This window comes from Plecotus auritus (genome assembly GCF_963455305.1).
Source record: "Plecotus auritus genome assembly, chromosome: 6".
NCBI lineage: Eukaryota > Metazoa > Chordata > Mammalia > Chiroptera > Vespertilionidae > Plecotus > Plecotus auritus.
The window spans coordinates 114,791,074-114,817,331 of NC_137773.1; the positions used below are offsets into that span (position 1 = coordinate 114,791,074).

Below are 26,258 nucleotides of genomic sequence, written 5' to 3' on the forward strand. Positions count from 1 at the left end.
GTCACCAGCCCTCCCCTCCCAAGGCCTTGCAGAAGGACAGGGGCCTCCCAGCGTCCCCGCTGGAAGCTGGAATCCACCCTTACAGGGGGATGCGTGAGCAGCCACACACCTCCTGGGCCCCATGCAGCAGCCTCCTCTGGAAACCACAGCTCATTATGGTTCTCTTTTCTGTTTCTTTGAGATAAATTTGGCAGCTGTGACGTTAAGTCAGGGAAGTGATTGTAAAATATCACGATTAACTGAAAAGGTGTGGCAATACCTGGAACTTATGCCTATTCTGAAACGTCAACGTTTCGTGCAAATGACGCCCAGACCAGTTATCTACCTTGAACGTGCGGCGAAGGGAACACAAGAGAGTAAGAACTGTCACCACCCGGCCGGCAGGGCTTAGTGGTTAAGCATTGACCTCGGAACCAGGAGGTCAGGGTTTGATTCTGGTCAGGGCACATGCCCAGGTGCGGGCTCCATCCCCAGGGTGGGGTGTGCAGGAGGCAGCCGATCCATGATTCTCTCTCATCATTGATGTTTCTCTCTCTCTCCCTCTCCCTTCCTCTCTGAAATCAATAACATTCTTTAAAAAAAAAAAAAAATTAAAAAGGAAATGAATGTCCCACAGTAACAGGAGTGATGTGAGACAGTAAAACAATGGAAGACTTGTTCTCCTCTTTATTAGTTTTCATGTCTATGTTTTAACAATAAGCACGAACCCCTTCTTTAATGGAAAACCGTGGCCTGCGAGAAGCTGCCTGTACAGTAAGCGACGTTGGAGAGAGAGGAGTGGCCCTGGGGTCCTGAAAGAAGAGCCATGGGAGCCCCTGACTAAGGGGGACATACACCTCTCAGCCTCTGCTCACCCCACACGCCTGCACCACCCAGGGCGGTCACAGCGTGGGGCAGGTGGCTGTCTCTCCTGGTGCCACGCGCCCACAACAAGGGTCTTCCCGGCATGCTAGCTCAGGGCCCGTCCTTGGCTAGTGACAGAAAGGCCCCGAGCAGGCCGGTGCACTGAGGTTGAGCATCACCAGGAAGCGGGAGCGCTGCGCCTGCACAGGAGGGTGCTTTGTATTCCCTGCAGGTTCCCGCAGCGAGCCAGCGGAGCTGCCCTCCCCAAGGAGAAAACATGCATCTCCTCGGAGAGACTGTAGCTCGGCCTCCTCGCCCTGAGGGAAACTGAGTCGCGAGTGTGAGCTGTTGGGTTCGTCATCTCGAGAAGTCCAGGAATGAATTCACGGACAAGGGAGGGCAAGCAAAACGGAAGCGGCATTTATTACAGCGACAGTAACAACGCCCTCAGCCCGCGAGAGGGTCCCAGATGGTCCGTAGACGCTCACTCATCAAGGGGTTTGTGTTTCCTGCTCTTGGCCTCGATGGGCTCTTTCAAAGATGCGCCAGCCACACACCGGTGCCCCTCTGTCTGCTCTTAGTCCCGCTCCTGGGTTCGGGGGAGGGCAGCTCTAGGTTGGCCGGTACAGCCGCGTGTCTTGCTCTCATCCAGCCCACCTGGCTCACCCCTCCTTACCTACCATCTTCCCTCCCGGCCCTTACCCTGAACGCCTGGTCCCATCTTGAAGCATCCATCTTATATAAATACTGCTGTTTGAAATTTTAACCCTGCTATTTGGCTTCTGTAAATTCTTGCTTGCTAAGACTACTCCCACTTCAGAGAGGCCATTAAACCTTCCCCAGACAAGGTTATCAATGCTGGCGCCAGGCCAGGCCTCTGGTTGTGGTCTCAAGGCCCCAGCACATACGGGCTCTTTAAGAACTTGCAAAAGGGGCCGGAAACACCCCATATTTGGGAGACAAAGAACGTAAAAACATATAAATATGGAAAATTCCTGCATGTTGGGGCCCAGAATTTGAGAGACATTTTCCTCTGGACCCGCGCGTAATAAATGTAACTCCATCTCTCTAAGTATTGCATTTTTCTTCTTCGGTTTTCTGTAACATTATTGGTTCCCTGACCAGGAACAACTGTGCTTGGCCTTTTGGCCTCCGATGAATGGGCCAGGTTTGGGGTCCAGGGAGCCGGATGGGCCTCTGGGAGGTGCCGCTCTGCTGATTTAGCAGAATTGAACCAGGGGACTCGGGCGCTCCCGGACCTCAGCCCAGGACCCGGCTGGCATCTGGAGAGAGTGGATGGACACTTCTGGACCTGTCGACAGAATCTGTAAGGTAGGGGCCCCGTCAGTTCAGCCCACTCCAAGTGAGTGGAAGGGGGAGCTTGATCACCTCCCCAGAAGCCATACGGCTTCCTCAGGCAAATTAATCAGGAGTCAGGAATCAGGTGACTGTTTAAACTCTGGGTAAATATCTGGTAGAAGTCAAAAACTCAGACTAGCTAGTATATAAATGTGGGACTCTGGAGGTGAATGAATTCAGATTTGATTAAGGAATTGAGTTCACTCTGCTGTTTGTTTGTGCGGGACTAGCCAATTTGCTACCGAGAAGGGGGACTGGACGCAGTCTTAACTCCTCCAATAGGTTCTCACCAAGACGTTGGTTGAGAATTCTGTTCTGGGGCATGGGTGCCGGGAGTGCCCCCATGCCCATCTGGGGAGTTGGGCATTGTTTCATTTATCTGCTCAGCTCCAGTTTGGGCTAATCTACTGAGAGAGTGTGAGTATGGATGTTTGTCTGTCTTGAAATAATTATCTGCTCATTAACTGGTCTGTGTGAAGTGAAAGCTACTTTGATTTATTCTGCATTTCTGTTGATTCATCTGGCTAAAATGTTTTATTTATTAAAGGCTGAACCTGTAATGGTCTACAAACGTCTTAAGCAGCGCTGCTGAGTTATTTTTCTCAGAGATGGTATGCTCTCTATCACAGTGGGAGGGAATCAGCCCACTTAGCTAATAAAAATTTCTCTCTAATTTTGTATAAGTAAGGGTTTCAGTTTGCTCTGATTTGTGAATTTGCTGTATTAAATTGAAATTTTAAAGTCCTAGGGTTAATTTATTTTTATTTTTATTTTTTTAAGAAATCTTTATTCAGATTATTACAATTGTTTCTCCTTTTTCCCCCCATAGCTCCCCTCCACCCGGTTCCCACCCCACCTTCTCCCCTTACCTCCCCGCCACTGTCCTCATCCAGAGGTGTATGATTTTTGTCCAGTCTCTTCCTGAACACCCCCATACCCTTTCCCCCTGAGAATTATCAGTCCACTCCCTTTCTATGCCCCTGATTCTATTATATTCACCAGATTATTCTATTCCTCAGGTTTTTAATTCACTTGATTTTTAGGTTCACTTGTTGATAGATATGTATTTGTTGTTCATAATTTTTATCTTTACTTTTTTCTTCTTCCTCTTCTTTAAGAATACCTTTCAGCATTTCATATAATACTGGTTTGGTGGTGATGAACTCCTTTAGCTTTTTCTTATCTGTGAAGCTCTTTATCTGCCCTTCAATTCTGAATGATAGCTTTGCTGGGTAGAGTAATCTTGGTTGTAGGTTCTTGCTATTCATCACATTGAAAATTTCTTGCCACTCCCATCTGGCCTGCATAGTTTCTGTTGAGAAATCAGCTGACAATCGTATGGGTGCTCCCTTGTAGGTAATTAACTGTTTTTCTCTTGCTGCTTTTAAGATTCTCTCTTTGTCTTTTGCTCTTAGCATTTTAATTATGATGTGTCTTGGTGTGGTCCTCTTTGGATTCCTTTTGTTTGGGGTTCTGTGCGCTTCCTGGACTTGTAAGTCTATTTCTTTCACCAGGTGGGGGAAGTTTTCAGTCATTATTTCTTCAAATAGGTTTTCAGTATCTTGCTCTCTCTCTTCTTCTGGCACTCCCATAATTCTGATGTCGGTACGCTTGAAGTTGTCCCAGAGTCTTCTTACACTATCTTCAACTTTTTGGATTTTTTTTTCTTTTTGCTTTTTCGGTTGAGTGTTTTTTGCTTCTTTATATTTCAATTCTTTGACTTGATTCTTGTGTTCCTCTAGTCTGTTGTTGGATCTCTGTATAATATTTTTTTATTTCAGTCAGTGTATGTTTAATTTCTAGTTGGTCCTTTTTCATATCTTCGAGGGTCTCGCTAAATTTATTGGCCTTTTCTAGGATATTCTTGAAAAGCCTTATAACTATAGTTTTGAATTCTATATCCAGTCGTTTGTTTTCCTCCATTTCTTTCGTTTGTGATCTGTTTCTTTGTCGCCGCATTTTCACTGCTTCCCTGAGTTGGTAGGGTAGCTTTGTGTGCTAGGTTTCCTTTATGGCCCAGTGGGTCGGCCTCCCCAGTTAACCTGAGGTGGATACTCTTGGTGCACCCCTTTGTGGACTGTGTGTACAGCCTTGTTGTAGTTAAGTCTTGATTGTGGTTGGTATCACTGGGAGGAATTGACCTCCAGGCCAGTTGGCTCTGAGGATCAGCTGTGTCTATGCTGGGAGAAGTTCGGTGCTGGAGACAGCCTTGTAGGATTAGACTTGCCAAATTGCAATAGCCTCTGTGCTCAGCTTGGATGGGGTGGAGTCTCAGGGCAGAGCAGACAGTCTTGGCTTCCCGTCAGCCTTGCCCTCGTGCGCATGCGCCTCCAGACCTCTGCCTTCCCTGGCTCCCGAGTCTCCGCCCGAGAGTCCAGATTCCCCCCACAAGAGCGTGGGTCCCCAGGGACTCGCCTGGAGCTGGGGATCAGTGCAGTCAGAACTGGGGTTCACTGAAGTCAGGAGCTTCTGACCCCCTTCTGCTAGGGAAAGCCTGTGGCAACCTCCGCAGCCTTTGTGTGCTCTGGTGCACGCGCCTCCAGACCTCTGCCTTCCCCGGCTCCCGAGTCTCCGCCCGAGAGTCCAGATTCCCTGCTGTAAGAGCGTGGGTCCCCAGGGGCTCGCCTGGAACTGGGGTTCAGTGCAGTCAGAACTGGGGTCCAGTGCAGTCAGGAGCTTCCGGCTCCCTTCTGCTAGGGAAAGCCTGTGGCAACCTCCGCAGTCTTTGTGCACATTGGTGTGCGCGCTTCCAGACCCCTGCCTGCCGGGGCTCCCCCAGGTCTCCGAGTCTCCGGGTGCCTTTCTCTCTATCTGACAATCCAGACTCCCCCTGTATGAGCCTGGGTCCACGGGGTTTCACCCAGAACTGGGGTTCAGTGCAGTCGGAACTGGGGTTCAGTGCAGTCGGGGCCTTCCTTCCCCCTCCCGCCAGAGAAAGTCAGCCAGGCTCTCTGCCACCCTTCCTCTCTGCAAGCACAAAGACCCTTTGCTGTACCTCCAATTCTCTGTGAGCTTTTCTCTTTCCTTCTAGTTGTAGAATTTCCACTCAGCCAGCTTTCCGGTGGTTCTGGATGGTGTCCGTTCTGTCTTTTAGTTGTAGTTTTGAAATTGTTGTGCGGGGCAGCAGTTTAGGTGCTTACCTATGCCGCCATCTTGGTTTCTCCCCTAGGGTTAATTTAAAGGTATAAATTTATGACATTTCGAAGAACAAAGAACTTTTATTTATGGCTTTCTTATCTCTTTTGGTGATCAGAGACTTCCAGGGGCAGGGCTTACAGCTCTGCAGCGTGGAGAGATTTATAGGCCCTGTCCCTGCCTGTGACATCATAATCCAATGTGAGCCACCTGTGGTGGAACTAAGGCTGAAGTTATTATTAACTATCTATGGACCCCCAATTCTAATAGCATCTGTAACTGGAATAAAGATCTTTTCTTTCAGGAGGCCTTCCAGGCTTTCAGTTCGCAAGAAATCTCCCTACACACCCTTATCTTCCTCCTCCCTATCTTTCCAAGCTGACTAAGAGTCATTTTTCTCCACAGGTCGGACCTCAGCCTTGGAAAGGGAGGACTACTACAGCGGTAGTCTGTAGTTTTCTCTGAAACTCCCACTGTTTCTATTTCTCCCCTCTGTAGGAATTGTCTTCCTCTGACTCACAATTGGGAAGAGAGACAAGCAACTGGACTGGGGGACGGGACGGAGGAGCGGGGGGGTTGTTGGCAGTTAATTATGAAGCAGGGAGAGATAGGTTTTTGTTGATTTTACTGGCTGCAGACCGTTCTGCTGGCGTAGGGGTATGGTCCAGGTGTCTTATCAGAACTTCACTAGATTCAAGGTCGCAAGTTTTCTGCAAGCATAATTAATCTAGCTGCCCTGGTGACTTAAAACTGGTTGCTAGGCAGACTCAACCCCCGAGAGCCAGGTGAAAGAAGTGGGTGAGGAGGGCTGGATGCCTGAGTTGCCTGCAGTGGCCCTGGAAGAAGTCTCAGCAGCGAGAAAAGTGGGGGACAGCAGACATTTACCTGACACTAGAGCTGCCCCGCTGCTGCCCAGTGAGTAATGAGTGTTTTACAACAAGCAATACAAGACTTAGGCCTTTGGCTTGCTGGCTGCAGCAGTTAAACCAGAAGCCAGTGACTGCTACTAGCCTTCCTGCAGCCCCAGGAATAGAGCAGCAGGCCCGGGATCTGTAAAAGCAGCAGACAGAGCTAGTGAAAGCTCCCTGTTTGCAAATGTACTGAAAGGGTTCACTACCTGTTGCTGCTGGAAGAGGAGGGGTTGAGATCCCTTTCCAGTGCACTCCCTTGGGAGAGGCCTGGTCCCTGCTCTGCCACAAAGGGGACTGGCGGGAAGACAAGGGGTCTAATACCCAAGCCACTGCCACAGAAGCACTTTGCAATGTGCAAAGCTGTTTCTAACTGCAACTCTGGCTGTTTTGGACTGGCAGCTTAAAGTCAAAGAGCAAAGGAAAGGCATTCTCCCTGGACCGGAGAGCCTTCAGGACTTTGAGATTCTCCAAGAGAGGAGGAGTCTGACTGAGGGATGGCAGAGACCCTGTTGGGTTAGAAGGACCTAATGCCACATGTTAAACTTATAAATTATGGCTTTCTAGGCAGATGTCCAAGCCCAGATATGTAGGGGTTAAGCTACCTGTTTACAGCAAAACAACTTTCTCCCGTGCCAAAATAAAATTTAGGGAAATTAGACAGGCTGTGTTTGTGGCTAGAAAGAAGAACTGGCCACCATGCATAGCCCTGACAGTGGCCTGCAGAAAGCTGTATAATAGATTTAGATGATACCTGTGATTTCATGGACATGACTCCAGAAAGACAAGGACAATTTTGCTTTGTGTAGGAAGGTCAAGAATAGACTTTAGTCACCTCCCTAAAATATTTGTATAGCCCTACCATATGTCATATATGGTAGCAGAAGATTGGCTACCCAAGGTGGCCACGTGCCAATGTTACTATCTTGCAGGCCTGTGTGACCATGCCCATGTCAGGGGTGGCACAAACCTCAACTTTAGGAAACTGGGGAAGGCCTGTTTGGAACAGAGGGAAGTAGTGAGTATCAGCCCTTTGTTATAGGAATTACAGACCCCGTGAGGTCCTGTGACATGTGAGACCCTGTAAAGCAATAAAGCTCCCTTAGTCCCTTCTCAGAGGGCATGTCACCCCTCCCAGAGACCATATGAAATTTTAAGGACAAGTTAAGTAGGGGGAACCCTACTACAAGGACAGCTATAATTGTCTACTTGAATATAGACACATTTTGAATTTCTCCTTGTCATTTGAAGACAGTTATATTACTCTGAAGAATCCATAGAAAGGACTAACAAGGAGAATCAGAAGATCTTAAAGCAGGTCAGTATATTTTTCTCCTTATATAATTCCTCTGAAATTTGTCAATGCTTAATAAATCATGGCAATACATTTCTCTGCATAAATTCAATAAGACCGGTTTCTAATAGTGGTTTTATTGACCAGAAACTTTGACTGGAGTTTCATGTTTTAAAGAGCCCTGTCTGAACTCTGAAGACTTGAAGCCAATAAGAGTGCCAAGGAAAAGCCTGGTATCCTGCTTGGGAGCCCTGAAAATGGCTGGCGCTGGAGCGTCAGGCCTATACCCTACCATCACTGGTGGTTGGTCAGAGTACAAGGGGAGCAATAAGGACGGCTCTGCGTCCCTGCAGAACCCCACACACTCTAGGCCGTGACAAGTAGGAGGGCTACTGAGATGGGCCTTAAAACCTAGGGCTTGGGCCCAGGTGGAGTCGCTGCAGGTGAGGGATTCACCTAACTCAGCAGATACTGCAGGCAGGCCGGACGGCAGCTGGATGGCTTGGCTTCCTGGCCCTACGGGGCACAATAAGATTCAATCATGAAATTCCCGCAAAGGTAGTCAGTTACCATTCTTGTTGTGTTTATGCAAACAATCAGGCCAAATTAAATACAATAGGTAAATTAGTCTTTATCTGGCTCTTTTGATAAACATAGAGGTAATTTTGAGGAGAAAAATTCTATTTCAATAGAGGTCATTAAAACTGAAATGTTTTCTTTCCCTTCCACTGGACCATTTGTTACAGTTTGTCTCTGCCAGGTCACAAGCCCACCTCCTTCTGGGCCCGGGCCTCAATGTCCCTGTGACAGACAGCAAGGATCTCTTGGCTCTGAGAGAAAACTCCATCCCTCCTCAGCACGAAGCAGCTACAGAAGAAATTCAACGTCCATTTTCCCTAAAAGAATTCAGAGCCAGGATCCTTGAGGTAATATATTAGGCAGTTAGATAGACATGAGCAGGGCAGGGACAATGGGCCAACTAGCGCTACAGGATGTAACTAAGTCTTTCCACCTCTACGTATGAGAGACAAGGGGCATAGGCAAAGAGGTACTCACAAAGTCTCAGCCCCTAGAAAAGGCTGGTAGCCTATTTGTCCAAAAGACTTGACCTCTTTGCATTTGGGTGACCTACTTGCCTCTAGGCGGTAGCAGCCACAGCTATGCTTATTAAAAAAGCAAATAAGTTAACCCTAGGGCAGTAACTAATCCTAACTGCCCCACATGAGGTCGAGGTTTTACTCCAGAACACACTAGAGCACTGGATGTCAAACACTTGAGTCACCCAGTTTCAGGCTCTCTGTTAGACAAAAGAAAAATCAGTAACAATTTATACTGATAGCAGGTATGCATTTACAACAAGGTAAGGGTTCTCCACAGAAGCAAGAGGGAACCGGGCCACAGATGAAGCTGCCCAGGAGGCTGCCCTAAAACCAGCGGGGCCTCTACAGATTCTAGTGACTCTTCCAGATCCTGACCTACCCAATCTAGAAAAAGCTAAAATCCATAACCAGTCTTTATTCAAGTTCTTACAGGCTTTACAGTCTACCCAGGAAGCAATCCAGAAGCACATCTGAGATGCTCTGCCTGTACCAACTTCTGATCTGGTTCATCCCTTCCACCCTGGTGACTCTGTTTGGGTAAAGAAATTTGCCACCCAAGGACTGACTCCTACCTGGAAAGGACCACCTCCACGGCAGTCAAGGTCAATGGAATCCCAATGTGGCTTCATTACACTGGCTTAAGACAGCCCAGGAAAAATTGAGAGTCCAGGACTCTTCGGACTCTCTAAAGACTACTCCTTGCCCTCATTCCGGGCCCTTATCTTATAAGCAGGCCCACTAACTTTATTAGGCAGAAAATTAAGATTATAGTCCTCAGGGGTAAATATAACTACAATGACTAAGAGTCAATGATTTGACTCATGTACATAAAACCAGTGGGGAATGAAGTATCCATCTTATATAAATACTGCTGTTTGAAATTTTAACCCTGCTATTTGGCTTCTGTAAATTCTTGCTTGCTAAGACCACTCCCACTTCAGAGAGGCCACTAAACCTTCCCCAGACAAGGTTATCAGTGCTGGCACCAGGCCAGGCCTCTGGTTGAGGTCTCAAGGCCCCAGCACATACGGGCTCTTTAAGAACTTGCAAAAGGGGCCGGAAACACCCCATATTTGGGAGACAAAGAAGGTAAAAACATATAAATAGGGAAAATTCCTGCATGTTGGGGCCCAGAATTTGAGAGACATTTTCCTCTGGACCCGCGCGTAATAAATGTAACTCCATCTCTCTAAGTATTGCTTTGTTCTTCTTTGGTTTTCTGTAACAATCTGACTCCTCAAAACCATGTGACCAGCTTCTTCCAATTCCTCCCACAAGTGCTCTGTGCATACACTAGCAAACCCGTATGTTCACACTCACGTCACATCACGTCATATCACTGGTCTGTCTCCAATTTCTTTCTTTTTAATTTTTATTTATTTATTTTTCTTATTTATTTTTTTTTATTGATTTCAGAGAGCAAGGGAGAGGGGGAGAGAGAAACATCAATGATCAGAGAAAATCATTGATAGGCTGCCTCCTGCTCGCCCCACATTGGGGATCAAGCCTGCAACCCGGGCATGTGCCCTGACCAGGAATCGAACCTGGGACCCTTCAATCCGCAGGCCAATGCTCTATCCACTGAGCACACCAGCCAGGGCTCCAATTTCTTTCCACCTCCAATGTATATGACCTGTGCCTGTAGTATGAGCCCTGCTGAGTGAACTGAATTACTGAACAGCTTCGAGGAAAATGTCATGGACTCATCCCACAGGAGCCTGATTTGAGCTGCAAGCCAGGGTGCACGGGTGCACAGCCCGAGCAGGCGTCAGAGCTCGTAGAGTGGGTTCACACAGCCCGGGAGCTGCTGGTCTCACAGCTCGCTGGGCCCTGGAGGGAACACGGACTCGCGGCTCTGTCCTGGGGTGCGCAGTGGGCGAGGAGGCTAGGCCTCAGGGCACCAGCCTCCAGAAGGACTTCTCGCCTGGAAGCGGTGTTAGATATCAGCAAACCACCTCCTTCCTCCCCTTCCGGTTAGGCGGCAGCAGTGGGTGCCACTCAGAAGCGGAGGGGCCAGGTTCTCTGGGGTCCACACAGCAGACCCACTGTCTGCTGTGGGTGGAGACTGCGGGGTGAACTCAAGGCTGGAGCTGGCCTTTGGGGTGTACATTTCAAGCTGGTCCCTAAGAAACAACAGACTCAGAAACAACCTCGGACCTTCCCACTTCCCAGCCGAGACGCAGGGAGACCCGTGCAGGAAGGAGACTGAGAGGCAGCCTCAGCCTCGGCCTCACTAGGACTCAGTATGGTCACCAGAGGGTTCAGACCAGAGGGGGCCTTGGGGGGCTGGAACCTGGAGGTTGGGGCCTGGGGCTGGGTGCCCCCTGGGTCCCAGAGTCTCTGAGTCACCCAGGGGGGTTCCTGTCACCCGTGCTCTTCCTCAACCGCCTGTGAATCGCCTGTTCTCACCTCTGAGATCTCCCACCCCACCCCCTTCCTCTCTTCCTTTTGTCCCAAATGTCTCCCATAGCTGCCCGAGGTGCCTGGTGTCTTAGGAATTTTCTTGGGTTTATCCTGTCTGTGTGGACTCCCCAGGCATGTCCTCAGCTTTGATGCTCCGTCCTGTGGGGCTGCCTGTTATGTGGGACTGACCAGCCGAAGCGCTGAGGAGGCAGGAGGAAGAGCATCCGTATCTTTTAGCCAGCACACTATGCATGCTAATCTCATATACATGACAGCATGTCCTCTGGTTTTGGAATGCTCACATATATTTTCAGAATAACTAAGTGCATGGTGGGGGCCACGCGCCCTCCCCCAACGCCCTCCCCCCGTCCCCCGTGAACATACAGCCCATCGTCTGCCCGCAAATGCCACTTCACTACCAATTCTCTGGCCTCCACCCCATCAGTCTCCCGACCCTCCCGGGAGAGTGGCCACTGTGGGCGCATGGAGGCCTCGATGGGAGTGGGATTATTCACGACAGCAATGTTCTGTTCGCTTTCACAGCCGCTGGCTGGGTGCCCCCGCCTGCTTTCCTTGAGTGTCTGGATCCCCATCCTGGGGATGTGATTTCCAGGTGAAGACACGGGCTCAGAGGGGACCTGTCACCTTCCAGAGAGTCTCCCTCCAGGGATGATATAACGGGGACGTGACCCTGGTCCCTGAGACTAAATGTGATGCACTCTCCCCTTCACACAGATGCATCACTAGGCGGTGGGCGGGGGGGGGGGGGACGGGGGGGTGTTTCTTTCGATCCATGAACACATGTGGGTGTGACAGCTCCTAGAACAGCATTCACAGCAAGCATCTGTACTGCGCACACAACTACCACACGCTGGCCATACACGTGTCACTCGGTGTTATACTCAAGGTCCATCGTGAGCTGCAGCTGAATCTGCACAAATGCTGGGAAAGCGCTCTCAGCGTATGTTTCCCAGCAAATCACCAGGTTCTGAAACCAGGAAGACCTCCACTCTGATTGCCGAGCCTTTTCATTTACCTTCACAAGAATGAAGTTCCCCACGTGAACTTCGTTTCTGACTCTGAGGAGATAGATACACTGCTCATTCTGGGACTTGGAATTTGGGGGGAAATGTTCCTTTACGAGAAGGCGAGATGGGGAAAGTGGGAGGGGGCATGCTGAGTCCAGTGCAGGGGCTGCCTGCGCCCGTTACCTTCAATGGGTCCGAGAGTGGGACCCCGTCGCCTGCAGCGGGTCTGAGAGTGGCCACGTGTGGGACTCAGGTCAATGGAACCACCTGCTTTCAAACGACTGGCACTGCTGGCAGCACAGAGAAACCCTGCCCGTGTGTATTCCCGCCAAGATGCGTTCCTACATCCGGAAACATGACCGCCCGCCCCTCTCTGGGCACCACGGCTGCCTCCCTGGCCTCCCCGGTCCAGAGCCCAGGGCACTGGCCCCACTGTCTCCTCTGCTGGAACATTTGCTGGCGCTGCTCTTCCTGGCTCCCGCTTTCCAGACGCCAGGCCTCGGCTCAGCTGCCCCACCCCGGGGAGGGCATCTGGGCCAGGGGAGGGAAGCCAGCAAGCCACACTCCCCATGCTCCCGCACCTGCCTTCTCCTCACCCTGATCGCTTACTTACACTTTCAAAGTGTGGTAAAACACACAGAACAGCCCGGCCGGTGTGGCTCAATGGTTGAGCATCAACCTATGAACCAGCAGGTCAGGGTTCGATTCCTGGTCAGGGCACAGGCCCGGGGTGCAGGCTCTATCTCCAGTGTGGGGCGTGCAGGAGGCAGCAGATCCATGATTCTCTCTCATCACTGATGTTTCTATCTCCCTCTCCCTCTTTGAAACCAATAATGAAAATAAATAAATAAATAAATTCAATTTTTCTTAAATCGCCGTCTGATGTGGCTATTTAGCTGCCCTTGTGCCACCACTCACCCACTTACTGGAACATGAGCTCCGTGAAGCAAGGACTTCCTTTGTCACCTTTGTGTCCCCAGATCCTGCCACCGACAGGTGCCCAGCAAATACTGCGGGACAAGCTATGGCTGTAAAGGTTCTCTGATCTTAGCAGAACTGTTTATGCAAATGGAAAGGTAAGAGAACGTTGTTGTAGGAATTATTACATAGGCGACCTGTAACAGATCCCTTAGGACTCTGAGTGTACAGTTCAGAGCCTGGTCTACATGGGCGACATTTTAACATGTAAACCCAGATGTGAGCTCAGTAATATGGTGCATACAGCATGTCAGCTGAGGAATAACATCCTCACACACATTCTCAGCATCTGTCAAGGCTTGTGTGTTGTTCCCGTGAGCACCATCTAACCCGCGTCCTAAACACCCTTAGACAATACAGTAGGTCCTCGGGTTACGTGGGAGATCTGTTCCTAGGCACGATGTAACGCGATTTTCGCTGCCAGTCGGAACCCACCTACATAAGCGCCTCCATCACTCACATGGAGCACACACACAGCAGTGATGAAGTGAAACAGTAAAAAAAATGTAAAAGATAACAATTCCTGACCTTTACTGTGATAAATAAATAAAAAACATAAAGCACATATGTACAGATGTCGAAATGACGGAACTTTTTTTTATATATAAATGGGAGATGGCGACGTAACCACGAGACGACTATGTCGAGTGCGACGTAACCCGAGGACTGCCTGTACTGTACTGCATTGATCACCATGGAAACATCAACCACCAAGCTTCTAGCCTTCACAGAGACACCTCAACACAGAAAACGACTTTCCTTGAGTTGAGCTGGGTAAAATGAAGGTAAGCTCAGTCTTTAACCAATGGAGGTAAGCATCCCATAAACTAACCCCAGGGCCATGGGACCTGGATGTTGAGTTCCAGCTCGAAGGTGTAGGAGGCAGTGTTGGCTCCCCAACGCCTCTCTCTAACCCTACCCACCACTTTGGTGAGATGACAACTACCCAGGCCCAGCACACCCCTTGTTCTTCATCCCAGGGCGCTCTCTTGGGGGTACATGACCCAGTTCTAACAACGACATGAAAGGAGGCTTTTGCAAGATCGAGTCTCCGAAGGAGTTTCCTCTTGATAAAGAGGAAAGACCTGGCCTCCCGGACACCCTCCCCCTAACCTCGCTTCTGCTTTGGACAACATTTACATGAAGTCATGATGGTAGGGGCCTGGCAGCCACCTTGTGACCAAGAGGGATGACTCAGCCAACACTCGAGGGCAGCAAAGCAGGAGGATCTTGGAAGCTTCGGTCCCTTAGCCATGGAACCCACAGTCCTGGGCCAATCTCTTTGGCCTCCTTGCTGGGTAAACATGTGTCTTTAAGACTCAAGCACTTGCCTGGCTGGCGTGGCTCAGTGGTTGAGCATTGACCTGTGAACCAGGAGGTCACAGTTCAATTCCAGACAAGAGCACAGGCCCGGGTTGCGGGCTTGATCCCCAGTGTGGGGCATGCAGGAGGCAGCTGATTCATGATCCTCTCTCATCATTGATATTTCTGTCTCTCTCCCTCTCCCTTCCTCTCTAAAATCAATAAAAATGTATTTTTAAAAAAAGACTCAATCACTTGAAAAACAGCCTAAGTAGTGTGTGTATGAGTGTGTGTTTGTGAGTGTGTGTGAGAGTGTGTATGTGAGAGTGTGTGTGTGAGAGTGTGTGTGCATGTGTGTGTGAATGTGTGAGTGTGTGTGTGCAAGTGTGTGAGTGTGTGTGAGCGTGTGTGTGAGCGTGTGTGTGAGCGTGTGTGTGAGAGTGTGAGTGTGTGAGCGTATGTGTGCGTGAGTGTGTGTGAGCATGTGTGAGTGTGTCTGTGTGTGTGTCTGTGCGTGTGTGTATGAATGTGTGAGAGTGTGTGTTGTGAGTGTGTGTGAGCGTGTAAGTGTGAGAGTGTGTGTGTGCGTGAGTGTGTGTGAGCGTGTGTGAGTGTGTGTGTGAGCATGTGTGTCTGTGTGTGAGCGTGTGTGTGTGTGTGTGAGTGTGTGTGAGCGTGTGTGTGTGTGCAAGTGTGTGTGTGAGCGTGTGAGCATGTGTGTGAGCGTGTGTGTGAGTGTGAATGTGTATGTGAGTGCGAGTATGTGTGAGCGTGTGTGTGAGCGTGTGTGTATGTGTGTATGAGAGTGTGTGTGTGAGTGTGTGTGTGAGCGTGTGTGTGAGAGTGTGAGTGTGTGTGAGCGTTTGTGTGTGTGTATGTGTGAGCGTGTGTGTGTGTGTGAGTATCTGAGTGTGTGTGTGTGAGCGCGTGTGTGAGTTGTATGTGAGTGTATGTGTGAGAGTGTGTGCGTGTGTGAGCGTGTGTGTGAGTGTGTGTGTGAGAGCGTCTGAGTGTGTGTGTGAGCATGAGTGTATGTGTGTGTGAGTGTGTGTGTATGTGAGTGTGTGAGTGAGTGTGAGTGTGAGAGTGTGAGTGAGTGTGTGTGTGAGTGTGTGTGTGAGAATGTGTGTGAGAGTGTGTGTGTGTGTGAGAGTGAGTGTGTGAGTGTGAGTGTGTGTGTGTGTGAGCGTCTGAGTGTGTGAGTGTGTGTGTGAGCGTGTGTGTGAGCGTGAGTGTGTGTGTGAGTGTGTGTGAGGTAGAGTTCCATTAAAGACTGTGATTCTGGGCCACACATTTATCCTGTGGACAAAGATGAGAGCAAGAGCTGTGACCCCGTTAAGCGGGGCAGGAAGCTAGTGGCACCAGCCTGACCGTGGAGTAAAATAACCTCATGACATTAAAGTGAAGACAGACCTTGGAAGAGAGAGGCAGAGTCCGTGGAGCCTATGGGAGGGTTTCTGTCTGTTCTTTAAGCCCAGCCTGTGGCCCAGTCAGACACAGGCCAGACAGGCCAGACAAGCCCAGGCTCCCATGGGCAGAAGGCATGACCCTCCCACACTCACCACCACAGAGTGGAACCCGTTAATGTGTTTGAAAAAGACTGCATTTCTGGGGCCCGGCTTTTAGCGCTGGAGGCTGGCAGCTCTGGTCCATTACGGCCGCGATACACTGAGACAAACAGCTGCCTGCAGACGGGAAGGCGCGTCGGAGAGCTTTGACCGCTACAGGGCCGTGAACAACCAGAGCATGGGAACACAGCTGTCATCAGAGCCCGCGTGAGGAACACAAAACTTTAATTCCACAAAAAGGGGATACAGCTGTGCACAGCACTCGCTGGAGGTCTGATCAAGTAATTGAATCGATACCCTCCACTGGGAACTGACTTTAGGCCACGTCACAACGGACACTCCCTTTAGCTTAGACCACATCCCACTTGCTAAGACCCTTAATCCACCCCCCCACCCCCGGACCTTCCCAGGATCCGCACCTGCCCAGAGAATGCTTTGCCCAGAAAAAGCCGCCTCGAGTCCTTTAAAATATCCGACTTCTGCCCAAGCCGGTATGGCTCCGTGGATAGAGCATCAGCCTAGAGACTGAAGGGTCCTGGGTTTGGTTTTTTTTTGTGGTGCTTTTTGTTTTTGTTTTGTTTTTTATTGATTTCAGAGAGAAGGAGAGGAAGAGAGAGATAAAAACAATCAATGATGAGGGAGAATCATTGATTGGCTGCCTCCTGCACACCAATGGAAGCTGGGACCCTTCAGTCTGTAGGCTGACACTCCACTAAGCCAAACGGGCTAGGGTGCGGGTCCAGGGTTTGATTCCCTGTGCTTGACCCCCAGGAGGGGGCGTGCAGGAGGCAGCCAATCAATGATTCTCTCTCATCATTGATGTTTCTATCTCTCTCCCTTCCTCTCTGAAATCAATAAAAAAAAAAATATTTAAAATAATTAATTAATTTTAAAAAATAAAATCTCTGCCATGTGGGTGCTGGTGCCATGGACACCCGCAGCGCACAGAGCAGCTGTATGTGCCGCAAACACGCCGATTTCCTTAGACTTTACGTTGCAAAGTGGATGGAAAGAGCAATGTTGCCTAAAGTTACTGTAAAAAATTTTTGTTGTTGTTGTTGATTTCAGAGAGGAAGGGAGAGGAAAAGGGAGATAGAAACATCAATGATGAGAGAGAATCATTGATTGGCTGCCTCCTGCATGCCCCCACCAGGGATCCAGCCCGCAACCCGGGCATGTGCCCTTGACCAGAATCAAACCTGGGACCCTTCAGCCCACAGGCCGATGCCCTATCCACTGAGCCACACCAGCTAGGACCCACCACCCTTGACCCTCCTGCCTCCTCACCGGGACTTCCCCATCTCGGCCTCTTTACACGCTCCCTCTGGGCAGACTGTGCGCAGGACACGTGGACACGCAGCCTCCACTGCCAAGTCCTGGCTGCACCCCTTCCCCACGGGCAGCTACAGCAGCGGCACCTGGCCTCAACCCAGACCCGGAGGACAGCGGGCAGGAGGCAGGAGAGGCGGCCCAGCCCAGGCGCACAGCAGGCCCCGAGCGGGACATTCTGGGTGCTGCCCGCTTGGAGCTCAGTTCCCGGGAAGAGGTGCTGGCTCCATGCGCCCTCACCCCAAACCTCACCCCCACCCTCACCCCAAACCTCACCCCCACCCTCACCCTGCATCCTCACCCCCACCCTCACTCCCACCCTCACCCCCACCCTCACCTGCACCCTCATGCAGCAGCATAGCTGTGGCCAGCGAGGCCCAGGGTGGCGGCTCCAAAGCCAGAACAGCCTCTGCACTGGGAGGGCAGAACCCAGGTCCAGGGCCACAGCCTGACAGCCAGGCAGGCAGGGACGGTGGCGGCATCAAGGGGTCACAGAGACTCAGTGGGGAGACAGCCCTGGGAAACGCCTGCTTGGTGAGGCCCTGTCACGTCCGCACTGCCCCGGCACCAGCCGGCCTGGGCGTATCTGCCCCACCACTGTGGGGGCACCCAGTATCACATCCCGCATGCTGGTCTTCTTTTGTTTTTGTTTGTTTTTTAATATATTTCGATTGATTTCAGAGAGGAAGGGAGAGAGACAGAGATAGAAACATGAATGATGAGAGAGAATCATGGATCAGCTGCTCCTGCCACCAGGGACGGAGCCCACAACCCAGGCCTGTGCCCTGACTGGGAATCGAACCCTGACCTCCTGGTTCATAGATCGACGCTCACCCACTGAGCCACACTGCTGGGCCCAGGTGCTATTCTTACACAGTGAAGCTGACATCGCTCCACAGACACCTGGGGTCTGGGTCCCCACCCTGCCCTGCCCAAATCTGGGTGAACCTCCGTGACCTCCATGACCCTGTGTGACTTCCAGGGCGAGGTCACAGAGGTGCCATTGTTCCTGCGTGAATCTTAGAAGTCAGTCCCCCTGCTGTGAGGACCAGTGTCCATGCAGTGTCCCAGCCAGCACTGGGCACCACCCTGGAGCTGAGCAAACCTCAGCCGCTCCAGGCCAACCTGGGTCACCTCCTGCCCAGCACGGGTCACCTCCTGCCCTGGGTCACCTCCTGCCATGGGTCACCTCCTGCCCCAGGTCACCTCCAGCCCCAGGTCACCTCCTGCCCAGCCCGGGTCACCTCCTGCCCAACCCAGGTCACCTCCTGCCCCGGGTCACCTCCTACCCAGCCCGGGTCACCTCCTGCCCCAGGTCACCTCCAGCCCCAGGTCACCTCCTGCCCAGCCCGGGTCACCTCCTGCCCAACCCAGGTCACCTCCTGCCCCGGGTCACCTCCTACCCAGCCCGGGTCACCTCCTGCCCAGCACAGGTCACCTCCTGCCCCGGGTCACCTCCAGGCCAGCCCGGGTCACCTCCTGCCCAGCACGGGTCACCTACTGCCCAGCCCAGGTCACCTCCTTCCCCGGGTCACCTCCTGCCCAGCCCGGGTCACCTCCTGCATAGTACAAGTCACCTACTGCCCCGGGTCAACTCCTGCCCAGCCCCGGTCACCTCCTGCATAGTACAAGTCACCTCCTGCCCTGGGTCACCTCCTGCCACGGGTTACCTCCTGCCCAGCCCGGGTCACCTCCTGCACAGTACAAGTCACCTCCTGCCCTGGGTCACCTCCTGCCCCGGGCCGCCTTCTGCCACGGGTCACCTCCTGCCCCAGGTCACCTCCTGCCCAGCACAGGTCACCTCCTGCCCAGCACGAGTCACCTCCTGCCCCAGGTCACCTCCTTCCCCGGGTCACCTCCTGCCCAGCCCGGGTCACCTCCTGCACAGCACAAGTCACCTCCTGTCCCGGGCCACCTCCTGCCCCGGGTCACCTCCTGTCACAGGTCACCTCCTGCCCCGGGTCACTTCCAGCCTCAGGTTACCTCCTGCCCCGGGTCACCTCCTGCCCAGCCCGGGTCACCTCCTGCATAGTACAAGTCACCTCCTGCCCTGGGTCACCTCCTGCCACGGGTTACCTCCTGCCCAGCCCGGGTCACCTCTTGCACAGTACAAGTCACCTCCTGCCCTGGGTCACCTCCTGCCCCGGGTCACCTCCTGCCCCGGGTCACCTCCTGCCACAGGTCACCTCCTGCCCCAGGTCACCTCCTGCCCAGCACAGGTCACCTCCTGCCCAGCACGAGTCACCTCCTGCCCCAGGTCACCTCCTTCCCCGGGTCACCTCCTGCCCAGCCCGGGTCACCTCCTGCATAGTACAAGTCACCTCCTGCCCTGGGTCACCTCCTGCCACGGGTTACCTCCTGCCCAGCCCGGGTCACCTCTTGCACAGTACAAGTCACCTCCTGCCCTGGGTCACCTCCTGCCCCGGGTCACCTCCTGCCCCGGGTCACCTCCTGCCACAGGTCACCTCCTGCCCCAGGTCACCTCCTGCCCAGCACAGGTCACCTCCTGCCCAGCACGAGTCACCTCCTGCCCCAGGTCACCTCCAGCCCCAGGTCACCTCCTGCCCAGCACGGGTCACCTCCTGCCCAGCACGGGTCACCTCCTGCCCCGGGTCACCTTCAGCCCAGGTCACCTCCTGCCCAGCATGGGTCACCTCCTGCCCCAGGTCATCTCCTGCCCCAGGTCACCTCCAGGCCAGCCCGAGTCACCTTCTGCCCGGCACGGGTCACCTCCTGCCCAGCACGGGTCACCTCCTGCCCCGGGTCACCTCCAACCTTGGGTCACCTCCTGTCCCGGGTCACCTCCTGCCCAGTACGGGTCACCTCCTGCCCCGGGTCACCTCCAGGCCAGCCCAAGTCACCTCCTGCCCAGCCCAGGTCACCTCCTGCCCCGGGTCACCTCCTGCCCAGCCCCTGGGACTATATGACAGGTCCTTGCCACACAAGCCAGGTACACAGACTGCTGAAAGCAAGGCCGCAGGTGCCACCAGGCACAGGTCATTGCTCCCTCGGGGCTGCACCCCCCCTACCCCCCCCCCCCCCCCGTGTGACAACATTATGGAACAGGCCCTGTGCATCCTCTGGAGCCGTGAAGGAGCTGAGGCCCTGTTTGCTCCCACCTCAGGCCCAGGCCCAGCGCAGCCGAGGAGAAACTGTGCTGTAAGCCGTGGCCCCCGGGGCAGGGACGCCGTGGGGCAGGGGCGCCGTGTGACAGAATCCTGTCTCTCTCCACCTGTCTTCTTGGTTTTCTTGGAAACATCCCACTTTCACAAAGGCTTCGACCCTGGACATGAGGTCTTGCCTCCACCTCTGCATGATGTTTAGACTGAAAATTAGGTAAATATTTTTTAAACAAAGCCAAAGGCATATTACTATCATTACAACTGTCTTGAAATCTACATAACACATAGGCTTTCCTAAAATCTGAAAAACTCCAAATACCTAACTCCAGAGAATAGAGCCCAGAAATGAACTTGTGCCAATATGTCCATTGATTTCCCCCCACTGATTTCTGAATAAAGATTCAAACACAATTTAATAGGCAAAGCAGAGTGATTTACAACAAAGGATGTATGCACCACAAATACCAACTCAAAACGGTTGATTGACTAGAATGTAAAATGTCAAAACTATAAAACGTTTAAAAGAAAACATGGGAAACTGTGACTTTGGGCTCAGGGAAACAGTTCTTAAAGATAATAAAAGCACAACCTATAACAGAAACAAAACTGGTAACTGGACTTGATCAAAAGGAACCACCTTTGCTCTGAGTCAGACACTGTAAGGAGACTGAACAAGAAATGGACTAAGAGAAAGTATTTTCCAATCACACAACTAACAAAGAACTTGCATCCAGAATATACAAACAGCTCTCTAAACTCAACAATTAGAACACAACAATCCAATTTAAAAGATGGCCAAAACAGCCCGGCCAGTGTGGCTCAGGGGCTGAGTGTTGACCTATGAACCAGGAGGTCAAGGTTCAATTCCTGGTCAGGGCACATGCCCAGGTTGTGGGCTCCATCCCCAGTGTGGGGCGTTCAGCAGGCAGCCGATCAGTGAGTCTCTCTCATCATTGATGTTTCAATCTCCCTCTCCCTTCCTCTCTGAAATCAATAAAAATACATTTTTCAAATAAATAAATGAAAGATGGACAAAATATTGGGACGCGTGAACAAAGAACATGTAAGGATGGCAAATAAGCCCACAAAAAGTGTTTGCCGTCATTGTTTATGAGGGAAATACATATTAAAAACCCAAGGAGATACCTCTGCACACCTATGAGCACCAGAAACCAGAACAACCACCCACAACAGCAAGAGCAGGTGAGGCCGCGGCAGGACCTCTCAGGCGCTGCTGGGAGGATGAGAATCACGAGCACTCACCTGTGACCAGCACCCGTAATGCCCAGGTACATGCCCCAGAGAAATGAAAACCCACGTCCACCCAAAACCTGTAGCAAATGTTCAACAGCAGCTTTGGTCACAATTGCTTCAGCCTGGGATCGGCCTTCGTCTGACTGGCTAAGCAGTAGTCTGTCCGCCCACGTGATGACACAGCTCACACAGCAGGGATGAAATCCTGGCATGTGGGAACTAGAAGGATACTAAAGGCATTATGCTGAGTGAGAAAAGTCCACTTCCAAAGGTTATATTCTGGCCCTAGCAGGTTTGGCTCAGTGGACAGAGCGTTGGCCTGCAAACTGAAGGGGCCCGAGTTCGATTCCGGGTCAGAGCACATGCCCGGGTTGCAGGATCCATCCCCCATGTGGGGCATGCAGGAGGCAGCCCATCAATGATTCTCTCCAATGCATTAGCCCCGGGTATTTGGGGGAAGGAGGAATGGGGTGAAGGGGGGCGTGTTTGGGAGGGACTGCTCAGTGCCCGGCAGATGCACAGGATTTTTCACACTGTGTCAGTGAATTTTACTGTCTGTAAATTAAACATAAATTTAAAAATCTAAACCAATTATGCCGATGCATTGTTACATCCATTTATTGCCTTTTTCTCCCATCCCTTTACTGTCAGAGTAAATTATCCTATTTTTTTCTTTTTTATTTCAGAGAGGAAGCGAGAGGGAGAGAGAGAAACATCAATGATGAGAGAGAATCATGGATCGGCTGCCTCCTACACACACCACACTGGGGATCAAGCTTGCAACCCAGTCATGTGCCCTGACCGGGAATCAAACCGTGACCTCCTGGTTCACAGGTTGGCACTCAACTGCTGAGTCACGACGGCCGCATGCCAGCCGGGCAGAACTGCCATTTCTTAATATTTTCTTTCACAAAGTCAGACAATGAATAAGCACAGGCTGAAACCCTGAAAATTTGCCTTTCTACTTTGGTAACTGGTTTGACTTAAATGCTTAAAAATGTCAGCAAACTTCTGGACCTTTATCATCTTTTTTTAGAAAACAAAGAAATACACCTTTTCTTAAAAAGAGTTGGAAACCTAGGTTTTAGCCACACTAAGTGGGCCTGGACTATGATAGCATGTTAAGCTGTATTACCAGCACTTTTCAAAAGCTTATTAAAAAAATCTTTGTCCAAAAGATCTAGTTTTAAAAATAATATGTAGAGTTTGTGATATGTATTCTAATAACATATTAGGTAATTAAAATGTTGCAGATATATCAGAAATATAGCAAACAGATGCAAACATAAATTCAGTCACACAGTGACTTTTTAGGTCTATGCAAACTTTTCAGACTTGTTATTATAGGAATAATCAAAACATAAAGCTGGAAAATAAATACCGTGGGGAAAATAATGTGGAAAGGATCCTATGACAATTCAAACTTCAAATACTTTACTACTTGTCTTCATTAAAAATACCTACACTGCTCATGGGTAAGATTTTTATCCACTTCATTTCTTTGCTTTAGGGCATGAAACATTACTTTATGTTGAGTAAATGAATCTTCACATAGCATCTTTTCATGAAAATTAGCAGTCAAATATACTAATTTATCAACTAATTATATTTATAGTCACCAAAAGCCTTTCTAATATTTTTATTCCTAAATTTCCATATATAGCCCTAGCTGGTTGGGCTCAGTGGATAGAGCGTCGGCCCTAGGACTGAAGGGTCGTGGGTTCAATCCTTGGTTGCAGGCTCAATCCCTGGCCTATCAGGACACGTGTGGGAGACAACCAATCGATGTGACTCTCTCACATCTCTCACATCAATGTTTCTCTCTCTTTCTCTCTCTCTCTCCTCTTACCTTCCACTCTGTCTAAAAATGAATGGAAAAAATATCCTCGGGTGAGGATTAACAAAAAAATAAAAAATTTCCACATAGAATTAAAATTATGACCAATAAATGTTTCTGTTGTTAAAATCCATGTAATGTCTTTAATTAAAATCTTTCGCTCCCTTGGACCTGCACTTTTTCAATTATACTTTTTCTCTCAACCATGTTTTACAAAGAAAAAGAAAACCAGTTCCTATTTTAATTCAATTCTGAGTCAACCCATTATTGACTTGAAAAAGTATGATTAAAGAACCAGAGAAACACGTCTGGAAACTGTGATCCCTTTTAAAATACACAGTGACTGGGCCCTCAATATTTCACCACTTCACTCTTATTCCGCTCCCCCACCCCCCGCTTTTTTTTTCCTTTCACTTCTAATTTGCTCAAAATCACTTGCAGGCAAGGTGAATTGTCAGTGCTCTTACCCCCCCCCCCCCCGCCCAGCCCCCGCCTGGATGAATGGGGCTGACCAGCGTGACCAGCAATCCCAGCAACCTATTTCCACATCCTATCTAATCGATGCGCCAAGCCCTGACAGGGAGGCCCTGGAAGGTCGTATACATGCAGTCTGAGCCGAGGACCCGGGTCACATTGGACGCTTCTATTTCTGCGGGCCTTTAAATAGTACCCACTCAGCACAGCACCGTGACTTTCCTGCAAATATTTTCTAGTAACTGATTTCACACCCTGCTGCTGAGATCAATGGAAGTATCTAAATATAGAATGAGGTGCCTCGGGTATGTGTGAGTGCATGTATTCTATTTAAATCCACATAGTTTCATTTACTTCTTCCATGCTCCTGTAAGTCCATGTACACACACACATACATACATACATACGTGGCCAATTAGATATAAAAATGATTTTTTTTTGCATAGCATGTGATTTCTCTTATATTGAAAATAGCAATAATCTCACTTTCCTTCTTAGGTGCATAAATATCACAGACACAGATTGAATGATGCCTGCCACCACACTGCTTCAGGGGGAAAACAGCTGAGTGCAACTAAAAATGCATTGTCATAAAATTAGTCCTAGATTTTATAAAGAATTAAAATCCTAACCCATTTCTTTGGGACACAAAGTGCCATGTTTTTTTTAAGTACACATTAATTTTCAGTCTGCATAAAAAACGCACATCGGCCAAGGCTGTCCCTAAAAAAGCACGGCCTATGCATATTAAAATCCAAATGTGTCAGAGACCTGGCTATGTCCACACACTTTCCTGTCCCGTGTTCATGAACTCTGAAGTCAGAGCCCCTGGGATTCCCACACCCCAGAGCGAGGCCACGCTGCAGCACTGTCTCCTGCCCCAGGGCTCACCACCCGCGGTGCCTGTTTCCCAGAAGAGCCCAGCCCTCCGAGGGTGCCGCCCCTTCGGTCAGTCCTGGAGCAGGTCACCCCTCCACTACCAACAGGGCCCGCTGAGCCTGCGTCCCAGGGGGACCCTAATGGCCAATGCGGCGGTTCCTCTTGGTGGCGGCAGAAAACCAACTCTGCCGGACACACCGGACCCACAGCCCAGCCGGGCAGGGTCTCCGCTGCGGTCACGTTACACACAGAAACAGGGCGGATTCCCACGCCAAACACCGCGCCCCTGCAGCGTGGGAACACGTCCCCGCAGAGGCGGCGCTGCCGCGGTGGGTGCGGTTCTGTCCAGAGGTTCCCCCTCTCCCGCTGGTGGGAAGTGATGCTGCCAGGGTCCCCTCCACGCCCTGGGGTGGGGGTGGGGGTGGGGGCACTGGGTCAGGGGTGCGTGTCCCCCAGGACACCCTGGGCTCCTGGTAACAGAGCCGCTCACAGTGGTCACGTGACAGCGGGGTGTACACCTGGCGCGCCGCTAACGTGTGTCCCTGGGTGTGACCGTGTGTCTGCCTGTGTGTGTGTGTATGCATGACCGTGTCTGAGTGTGAGTGTGTCTGAGCCTGTGTGTAAGCGTGTGTCTGGGTGAGTGTGAGCTGTACGAGGGGCGCAGAGGCTCCCGCCGCCCTCGAGCTCGGTTCTGGGTCTGTCCCCCGCGGGCGCCCTGGGGAGAACACGGCGGGAGAACACGGCCGCACTGCGCACCCACCTGACGCATCCGCGGGGGGCTCGGCGGGGTGCGGGCCGGGGCCGGGGACGACGCCATCCTGCTGCGCCCTTCCCGGGGCTTCCTGGCGCGCTCTTCCTCCTGCGCCGCGGGCGAGGGCGCGGCGGCGGTCCGGCGAAGCTTCCTGCGCCCCTGCCTCCTGCGGAGGAGCCGTCCAAGGACCTCCAGGCTCTGTGGTCAGACGCGAGACTGGCCGGGAAGGCGGCTCTTGGTGCTGCCCCGCCCGGGACGCCCGCGCACCGACCGCTCCAGGCGCGCCCGCGCGGGGAGGCGGGGGGGCTCCGCGCACCCGCAACGCACTCGCTCCGTGCACTCTGTCTCCTCCGTGCACACGCATCCCTCCAGTCACACTCACTCCTCCATCCACACTCACTCCTGTGCACATTAACTCCTCCATCCACACTCACTCCTCCATTCACACATGCTCTTGTGCACACTCCTCCATCCATACTCACTCCTGTGCACACTCACTCCTGCGCACACTCACTCCTCCATGCACACTCACTCCTGTGCACACTCACTCCTCCATGCATACTCACCCCTCCACCCACACTCACTCCTCCATGCACACCCTTCAGCACGCACCCTTGGAATTGGTTATTCGGTGAATGTGGTGTGAACTGCAGGGGGACCTAGGCCCTGTCCGACTGGCCGTGTCTGTGGCTTT

At 51.4% G+C, this 26,258-nt stretch overlaps 1 protein-coding gene across 4 annotated transcripts in view; it reads right to left on the reverse strand.

Moving 5' to 3' along the window:
• The window catches only part of ANK2 (ankyrin 2), a 376,998-nt gene extending 351,152 nt beyond the window's left edge, over positions 1-25,846 (reverse strand). For all 4 annotated transcript variants that reach the window (XM_080676468.1, XM_080676469.1, XM_080676460.1 and 1 more), the window contains exon 1: positions 25,574-25,846. In XM_080676468.1, the coding sequence (XP_080532594.1) occupies positions 25,574-25,630 (57 nt within the window). In that variant the 5' untranslated portion in view covers positions 25,631-25,846. The remainder of the gene's footprint in view (positions 1-25,573) is intronic.
• Positions 25,847-26,258: the final 412 nt, after the last annotated feature.